At 35.6% G+C, this 10,254-nt stretch overlaps 1 protein-coding gene across 1 annotated transcript in view; it reads right to left on the bottom strand.

Moving 5' to 3' along the window:
• Window positions 1–1,871: 1,871 nt before the first annotated feature.
• The window catches only part of cunh18orf63 (chromosome unknown C18orf63 homolog), a 24,129-nt gene continuing 15,746 nt past the window's right edge, over window positions 1,872–10,254 (bottom strand). The window contains exons 12-14 of the mRNA XM_016540668.1: window positions 6,411–7,022; window positions 4,279–4,356; window positions 1,872–2,226 (exon numbers count right to left, since the gene is read on the bottom strand). Of these exons, the coding sequence (XP_016396154.1) occupies window positions 2,104–2,226; window positions 4,279–4,356; window positions 6,411–7,022 (813 nt within the window). The 3' untranslated portion in view covers window positions 1,872–2,103. The remainder of the gene's footprint in view (window positions 2,227–4,278; window positions 4,357–6,410; window positions 7,023–10,254) is intronic.

The raw sequence follows: 10,254 nt of genomic DNA, 5'->3' as shown, positions 1-10,254 counted from the left end.
AAAGCAATCGCACCAGGGTTCGTTTTAATCGAACCAAACATGACAAGTGTGAACACACCCTTAATGATGGATTAGATTTTTACAAACGCAACTTTTCTCTTCTCAAGACATTAATTGATGGACTGGAGTCGTGTGGATTACTTGTGGATTATTGTGATGTTGTTATCATGACCAAACCATAATACTGGGTCAGACGGTCAGAAAGAGTGAATACAGTCTTCCCACATACTTCTTGCTGATTGCTTGGTGTGGTAGACCAAATTTAACTCCTTTTTATAGTTCAAAGAAATAAAAAATATGACTAAAATGTCTTGACCAGCCTCTGTGCAAGTAATATGGGTTATCTAGATTTATATATAAATGGCCCATCATTGCTCAGTCAATCCAGCATTTAATATGGTACTTAAATGCTTCAATTGTAAAAGCTCATCAATTTTAGCAGCAGATTTCTTGATTCTGTATATTAATCTGGTTGGACGTAGAGTCTGGCAGGTCAGAACTCAGGTAAACAGTCTAAATCAGAGCGGTGGAGGAGTCCCGAGGCCTGTACTGTCAGATGAGAGCATGAACTGGCACGCAGGAGACGGGAATTTGTACCGTGCCTTGTGGTGACTGGCACCTTAACAAAAGTGCATTCTAGGGTGCACTGATGTCAGTAAATGAACAACAACAAAAAAAAACAGAAAGAGCGAACGCATGTGAATATATGTATTGTAGTCTGATGAAATATGACAGACTGATGTAGATTGTGTTTTAAAAACACCATCGATTGCAACATATCAAACATATCATCTATCAACTGCTGCATGTGCTGATGCAGACCAAAAAAGGCCTGATTCTGCAAAGTGTGGGAACCATTTTCAAGGAACATTTTTCTTTAACTGTGACGCGAGGTTGAAGACTTAAACTAAGAGTCGATAAATCAACTAACCCCTGTTCGCCGTCATAAACAAGCCATACATCAATTAAACATGCTGATATTAGAAGCTGTTATGGTAATGACTAACAGTCACCCTGTTAGTTACAGCGTGGTGGGTAGCAAGTCTGTTTCACATTCAAATCTTTGATGTGCAAAATGCACAGCACTTTTTCAAGCCTGACAATATTTGCCCTGCAGAAGTGCATTCTTGCTTCTGCATGACCTCCTACTTAGTGCAAAGCTTTTCAAGTCAGATGTGAATGGGTCATTAAGCTCTGTCAGTATAAAGGACAGTAGAGACAAGAGTAAGAGTAAGCAAGAACAGCGTACTTTAGCGCCTATCATTAGCCATCAAAGGGGCTGGGCCTGATTTCCATCTCAGTCAAGAGCCCCTGACTTGACTCTGACTCATCTTGGGGAGTCTGCGGTGTCATTAGCATTGAGGAAAGTCACCTTGCATCACTGTTTTCTGCAGAGCAGGTGTTCATCATTGCCAACTGAAATTGTATGTTAGGAAAGATCGCTGAGAAAACATGCACGAAACAAAAATAAATCACATTTTTATCCTGTGAAAAAAAATCTGCAGTAATCTCACGCGTCTCATCAATATCTCCTATCAGATGAGATTTCAACAAAATACTGACATCTGCAATCAAAAGAAGAGATTTTAAGATAAACTCCCTCTATTTTGTCATTAAATTCCTCTGAGCTGTTATCTTCATGAATTATACAGCTCTATAATGTTGCATGTCAACAGTCTCATTTGTGTCCGATTTTACTTCTAAAGAACTTTAGGAGAAACTTCTGAGAGAAAGCATCTGGGTCTTTTCTAAAGTCTTGATTAAAGTCAGACCAGAGTTTAACTAAACATAACAGGTTACGTTTAATGACAGACAAATGACCATCAAGTTAAGAAAAAAAAGGACTACTATACAAAGAAAGACATGTTTTGTTTTTATTTATCTGTAGCTCTCTCTAAACTCTGGATCCAATTAAACAACAGATTTTAGCTTACAAGGTCTTGCTTGAGAAAAAAGCTGAAGCTAAATGTCATGTGCAACGAATATGGCCTAACTCATGGCAAACGTATTGAACTGTAAACAGTTTATCAATGGAACAAACAAAAACTCAGTATGCAAGGTCTCTATAGTGTGTTTTTAGGCGAGTAACCCAACCCAACACACCTAAGTTTCACTCAGACACTTCATGACCTTTGACACCAGCTCCTCTTTCTTATCCTTTGAGCGCACATTGAACCCTCGACTCTTCAACCATGCCTGCAGAGTCCCGGAGTTGACCTTTGAGAGCTGAAAACAGAAAAAAAGAAATAAACTCCACGTTGCGGAGTAACGCATTACTAAATTTTACATGCAGCCTGAAAACTGATTTACATTTAGAACTACAATAAATAAGACAGAATCTGCAGAAATGTCCCCACACTGTTTGTACTGATCTACAGAATGGATTTAAACATGGTACAAATATGCTAAACTGAGCATCAAGTGTTACATTTACTAGTAGCTGAAAGCATAAAATTATACAAAATATTTAATAAATGAAAAGGTAAAGGGCGGAGTTGAGAATAATTTAATATAAATTTTATGAATTTACCCGTGATACTTTTTTTTAGGATTCTTTGATGAATAGAAAAGCTCAAAAGAGTTCAAAAGAACAGCATTTATTTGAAACTAGGGCTGTCAGTCGATTAAAAATTTTTAATCTAATTAATTACACAATGTGGCGATTAATTAACTGTACATCAAATTTGACTGAGAAATTACCCACAAAAGAGAATTTAAAGCCATTATTGAGTTACATGAGAAATGCATGAAATAGATATTTAAAAAAGTAGCTTTAGAAATAATTTTTTCTTTTTAAAATTTTTTTGGGGGGGTAAACTATTCATTTAATTATTTTTTTTATTAATATGGGTTTTATTTTTCAGATTTCTTATTAATATGTAAATATGAAATAATTTTTTTTAATGAAACAATACTCTAAATAAGAAACTAAAACTGCCAGTAGGTGGCAGGGCAGGAAATGTCTTAATGAATAAGTCACTGAGTCATTCATTCATTCAATTTGTTCAAATGACTGATTCATTCAGGAATGAAGTAAATAACTCTCTTTATGAATGAGCCATTGAATCACTGGTTCACAAGATTCGTTGCTCGGAGACGCACAATAGTTCTGCTGTGGCTTTAATAGGTAATATTTGCAGTGGCAAAACTGAGCAAAAACTGACAATAATGTGTCTAAAATAGACAATAGACAGACAATAAATGTGTCCAATAATGTGTCTAATTTTAAGTTCTTATTTATTGAACTGTAGTTTAAAATCAATATGACATTTGCACTCATGCTATTTGGGACAAAAACAACACTGGTGTGATATTGCATAACTATATCATATGATTTAAATATGAGACCAAATCTCATACTGGGGCATTTTTCCCCAATCTCTTGAATTTTAGGGGCATATAACTGCATTCTGTAGGCTCCATCATGCAGTGAGTTGTTGCCTTGCATCATGTTTGTCATCAATCAACTGTATAGGTGTATTGCACAGACCGATTGGTGTATGAGGAAGAAATGTTTCTATAGAGAGCAGACGGATCCATATGCTTTCAAATCGCTCTCATGGTACTTTGATGTCAAACATCTGCACAGCGCCACTTCAAGTCGAGCACAATGTAAGATGACGTACGTGGGGTGGGTGCATTAATTACATTAAGAATTTTAATGTGCTATTTTTTTCCACAACTAATTAACTAGTTTAACGTGTTAAATCAACAGCCCTATTTGAAACCGAAATTTTGCAACATTACAAATGCCTTTACTGTCACCTTCAATCAATGTAATGCATCGTTTCTGAATAAAAGTATTAATTTCTTTCAAGACTCTTCCAAACTTTTGAACGGTAGTGTATCTTGATGCAAAACTCTGCTAAGAGCTGAACACTTGTTATTGTTCCTACAGTTCAAGGTCACCCATCAAGCCATAAAATGAACCAGCCATTGGGTATGTTATGGGTTTTTATATGGCTGCACCTGTTAGTAGCCTCCATCATAAAGAAAAAATAGGAGCTCATCTTCTCTCTTAATGACATCCAATCAAAACCATGAACACATGCCAGGCTTATAATGTTTTCATTTAGACTAAGTGTGCCAATAAGCAGTCACACTGCTGGGCTCTGGACTATCGCAGACTGTTCTGCCCTGCAAAAGTGAAACTACAGCTCTGAAGTTTTTGACTAAAGATAATGAGATGCCCTTATGAAGACTATTTCTGTGGTAAATTTTCTACATGTGCAATGTAAAAAAACAAAACAGAACAGACTATTAGATATGCCAAAATACCTGATTGCTTGTCGCATACACTTCCACGTGCTGCACACTCTGTTTGAGCTTCTTTGGTTTTGACTCAAACGTGTCTCCCTGAAAGATGTCGAGACAGGATCCATTAGAAGCACTACACTAGATTTAATCATTCATGTAGGTTCATCAATTATTTTCAGGAAACGGCACCATTTAATTTGCCTAGTCTTGCTAAATCTGTGCCTCGTGCCAAGTGTGTAAGATGTCCCATGAGAAATACAGCAATTTGCAAGCTAAATTTTTACATGAGAAAATGTAAGCCGTGCTTGCCTGTGCAAAACTTACCATGCATTTGCTAAGGAGTTCTGTTTTTGTAAGTTTAACTGCTTAGAAATTAGGGCCCTGTGATTTCCGCAATGCAGAAAACACGGACAGAATCACAGAATCCGGTCATAAAAAACGAATTTACTGTATAACGTCAAAGTGTCTGTGAATATTAAAATCACAAAAAGAATATTTAAATATGAAGTCTGCATGTTCTGCATGTCTCTGTGTGACTAAGCACTGCAGTTTTGTCTGCTACACACATAAGCAAGCGTGCGTGAGACCAGAGGTGTTTTCAGCATCTGCCGTCTCATTATATGAGGACATGAGATGCTCTGATAGTCTCCAGAGATGCTCTGATAGTCACTTCATGAGCATTTTACTATTTCATTTGAGAAAATCTATTGTCATATATCATACACAGAAACCTCACAACAAAATGTTTGGTTTAAATTGAAGAAATTGTGAGAAAATACAGTGGAATACATTCAGTAGAATGTACGACTCAATGTAGTAGTAGTAGTAATAATAATAATAATAATTTATTAATTTTTTTTTTTTTTGTAAATAATTTTTTAAGGAATAACCACACAATTTTTCCTCCATGTTTTAAATTTAACTGCAAACCTCAGTTGTGCAGCACTTTGATTGCTAAAAAAGTAAAAAGAATTGCATAATTTTTATTTTATTAACAATTTAGGGCCAGATATACTAAACAAGGCAAACTACTGCGAGAGCGCAATTCCATAAAATCACTGATGGGAGTGGAAAGTTCTGCGGGTGATCTACTGACTGCACAAATTAAAGAATGCAGACGCAACATCTCATTTCCATAATGACCAATGCAATCTACTGTACCAAGAGCAGTGCAAATTAGCATAAGGATATGTTCGGATAATGTCTTCCGCTGGCATTCCAAATAAATTAATGAGTGGAAAACATTTTCTCCCTTCTACCACACACTCTCTGTTCTCTGTGGTGCCTCCTCCTGACAGCAACAATTTCGTCCATGTTAAGCGCAAAATTAGTTAATATATGCTTTTTTTGGGTGATGAATAATGGCACAAATACCAGTAAATCGACTACCGCAAACCTTAGTAAATCATGTTGTGCGACTCATTTAAATATTCTCCTCCCTTAAATTTTGCGTCTGAAATGGACACTCCTACAAATGCATATACAATAAGGTCAGCCGCAAAAATTACTGTCCACGACTTTTCATCGCTAATTTCTCACTGCGTGTCTTTAGTAAATCCTGACAGTCGTTTTTAAAACAACAAAATAGGGATTGCGCTGGCACAAACTGTTAGAAAATCTGGCCCTTAATCTTTTAAAATGTAATGTTTTATGCCTTCATTTGATTACCACCATTTCTGATAGTAAATTGATTATAAAACTTTTGATAATAAAACATCCAGAAAAATTAAAACACACAACGAATTTAAAATAAAATATTTCATAGGGCCCCATTTTTATAATAAATAAATAAATACAGTTCTGAAGTTTAAATTAATTAGACATGCTTTTTGATTATTAACATTTTATTAAACCATTAAAACAGAAGACAGAGAATTTGGGAAAATATAATGGAATTTGAGAAAATATAAAACATGCTTTATTGGGCCCTAAAAAATTTATTTTTGTTGAACTTTTAATAAACTAAATGGTATACGTTTAATAATTTCTTGGACATTGGCTTTTTGATTACTAACATTTTATTTAACCAATAAATAGTCAAATAAAATATAATGGAATTGGGGAAAAAATAAAATGGATTTCATAGGGCTCTAAGAAATCCAACAGGTTTTTGGTACAGGACAGATTGCTGTTTGTTTGCATGGCTTACTTACTCTATTGCTGGGGATCTCAGGCATGATTTGGGGCTGCATCTGTACTAAAGGCAGAGGAGGGAGAATCCCAGTGACTCCACTGTTGGTCTTTTCCTTACTCTTAGAAAAGGGTAAAGTCATCCGCTCCGGGGCTGGAGGCCTGGAGAACTGGTTAGAAGAGGCTGGTGGTGTGGAGCAGTGGGGTTTGGAAGACGATGACAGACAAGTAGATGACAGAGGCCTTCTAACTGCTGTCAGCTTCTGCTCTTCCGGCCCCTGCTGCTGTTTCACTGCAAGCATCTCAGTCACGTTCACATGGCGGGTGTGTGATTTGTTTTTGAAGATTGGCACAAGCTTTGGTCTTGGAAGTGCAGACTGTGACTGGATGTGAATAAAATGAACATTAGTGGGAGAGGAAGAGGACTGAGTTGCCAAGTTGGAGGACGTCCAGCCTTTCTGGTCAACAGACGAATCCAAACTGGATCGCTTTTTCTTTTCAGTCTGTTTTCCAGTTGAGTCACACTGACTGGAGCGGTGTTGCACTGCGTCGCGTGGGCAGCTGCTGGGAAGCTGGTTCAGTACAGCTCTGCTGCTGTTTTCTGTTGTCACGTTTACAGGCAGGGGCCCAAAGCACTAGAAATGTAAGGAAAGAAGAGTTTGTGAATAGTGAAATATTTCCTGTGCGCACATATGGTTGATTCTGTGGTGATACAAACCACCAATGTCTAAAAAAATTAACTTTTATAGGGTTCACTGAAGTTAAATTTACCATTATACTTTCATGAAATTTCAGATTTCTTAAATTATCATTATCACTACTCTAAAAAGATATCGATCAATACATAAAACTCTATTGGGTAACACTACAGACATGATATCTTGAGCCAAAATTGACATGAAATATATAATATGTGGTATAATTTATAAATATTTCACATAATTTTAACTATAAAATAATACATTTATTTTATGTAATAAATCAACTGTAAAATTGTGGCTGTGTACAATATTTTTTAAAATTATTATTAGTTTAAATTATTATTATAGGATTATTTTTTAAATAATATGTTTCCCTTTCACTAAAATAAATAATCTACTACAACTACTCCATTTATATTTAAATCATTTTACATTTACATTTAGTCATTTAGCAGACGCTTTTATCCAAAGCGACTTACAAATGAGGACAATAAAAGCAATCAAACTAACAAAAGAGCAACAATATGTAAGTGCAAATGACAAGTCTCGGTTAGCCTAACGCAGTACACGTAGCAAGGTATATATATATATATACACACACACACACACACACAAAAAGAAAAACAAGTAGATAGAATAGAAAAAATAGAAAGCTAGTGTTAGTTTTTTTTTTAATAAACAAAGAAGATAAATAGATAGAGTAGAATTAAAATAGAATAGAAAGTGCTAGAGTTAGAGGGTCAAATAAAGATGGAACAGATGTGTTTTTAGTCGTTTCTTGAAGACGGCTAAGGACTATTAGAAATAAAAAAAATATTGACATATTTTCAATATTTAATTTTATTACTAAAATATAGAATTGCACCAACATGCATTGCAAAACTTAAATGACCCAAAAAGATCCTGTTATATTATGGCAGACTGACTCTTACCTCCACATCTGTGAGCTTTCTCAGAGACATGGAAAAATCACTTCTCGATAACGAAATCTGTAAGGTTCCTCTTAGTTAAACAATTATTTGTGCTGAACATGTATGTTGATAATGATGCTGGCACTAGTATGCTTTTGTACATCCAACATAAATTAACCAGTCAGTTAATCATTGCTGCCTAATGTTGCCATTATCAATCATTATGAGATTAATGAAAGCGTCCTCTGCGCCAGCTTTCCATCTGTACTAACAAACGGCACATATAGTGTTTCAAATCACGTTTCACAGCATTTGTCAAAGTTTAATAACATCAACCCTCAGCTCTGGCCAGTATAAATTAAACCTTAAACCATCTGGCTGACTTTTAGACTCTCCTCCATCTGCCAACAACAACTAACAGGAAGAAATGATCTAATGTAGTATCAGGTATTGGAAACTCTTACTTGTATTCTATGTAATAAATGTTAAGCGTCAATTATCCAGCAAACTCAAGGATTGTTTTAGCAGGCAGACCACAGCACACCACTTTGCTCACTGTCCATATAAACACTTCCCATATGTGTGTGATGTAATTCCCTCCACTTTCACTGTGAGTTTAGGCAAGTTATTATATTTTGAGAAAGTTTAAGATTTTGTAATTCATCTACTAAACAAGGGGTCTTTATTCTTGAACGTTTGCAGTTTTATGAAATGTCACTTTTTAAATATTATCTCTAAGAAAAAGAAAACAATGATATTATAGCTAAAGCGGACGATGTGTCCTCAAAAAGCAGATCAAATAACTTGTGTGCCAAAAGCCAATAGATGAGTTTTTGATCTGTTTATTTGCATATAAATTTAATCTTTTGCATTTTTTATAGACAATGAGAGTAAAGAAAGGAAACTATGAAGAGGGGGACTGTGATGAGGAAATGACATAAGCCTGATCTGGGTCACTGATACACCACTGTGCATCCCCTCAAGGCCACGACTTTGACTAAATCTTGCTGTTTGCTATTGAAGTGGATGCTTCTGGTTTTGTTGGAAGCTGTATTCATTAATAAGCATCGCATGTGCAGTGAAGTGTTTTGAGACGCTGTCTCTTTTGATCACTTATGTGGGCAGTTGATGTATTACGTGTCCAAGGACTTCAATCAGCATCAACATTTTAGATTTATATGGGAGTAAAAGGGAACATGCTTGTCATCTGTCGGTAACAGGCCAAGATATATTAAATCATTATTATTATAATTTTTTGTCTCAAAGTAGTAATTTACTGCAGGTCCATTAAAATTTTAATACATTTAAATAATTCATTTTTATTTATAAAATATGGAATTGCTCCAACATAGATTGTAAAAGGGAATATACATTCATCTGTCTGTGACTGATCACCATTTCTTTTAATTTATTCACCGTATTTAATCTTTTTTTTTTTTTTACTTTACTAAATTCTGTGTACTGTTTACTTTACTAAATAACTGGTGTGACAAATAAATTAAATCAGGCCATCAAAGCTGCATGCATAATAGTTAAGAAAGTTTGCTGTACAAAATAATTAGAATATTTAAATCCATGTAATAAATTAACTCAAGAAATGTGGCTGTGAACAAGTTTTTAAATGAACAAGGCTTTATCATATTATTTTTAAAATCAAAAAAAAAAAAAAGGATTTCTACGGTCTGCATAATCCAGAACATGAATGTAAAATCTGGATAACACATGCATCTCAATGGCTTTGGAACATCCATAAAGCAACACATCCAGCTGCATCTGTGCCACTGATGAGCATAGCCATAACAAACTGGGCAATGTCAGAAGTAATACTAAGCAGCAGAGCGCAGTACTTGATGTCAAATTCAATTGATTGCTACTTTATTGCTATAAGCAGGAGAGTAAGCTAAGTGACGGCATGTTTGTGTTTATAGACGCACGCGTGTGTGTGTGCAGTACCTGAGTGTCTGGTCTGTTCAGTTCACTGGTGTAGTAGCAAGGCTTGCAGGTCATCCGCACCGGCAAACCGCACACACTCTCAAGTCCGGCCTGCAGATCTGATTTGAAGGTTCCCAGCACCCCCTGCAGGTCCACTCTGGGAAAGCACTGTACCGGCAGAGTGCGGATACAGCACAATGGATATCTGAGCAGGAAGTCAAGGATATTTATCTCTGACTGCCAACATAGAAAAAACAAAGAACAATGCGGTTATAAATAAATAAGATCCAAACGCAGCATGATAAAAAAAAAAAAATGTATGG

This window comes from Sinocyclocheilus rhinocerous, unplaced genomic scaffold, assembly GCF_001515625.1.
Source record: "Sinocyclocheilus rhinocerous isolate Xijiao unplaced genomic scaffold, SAMN03320098_v1.1 scaffold67, whole genome shotgun sequence".
Taxonomy (NCBI): domain Eukaryota; kingdom Metazoa; phylum Chordata; class Actinopteri; order Cypriniformes; family Cyprinidae; genus Sinocyclocheilus; species Sinocyclocheilus rhinocerous.
This window is presented reverse-complemented; position numbering and strand designations above follow the sequence as displayed.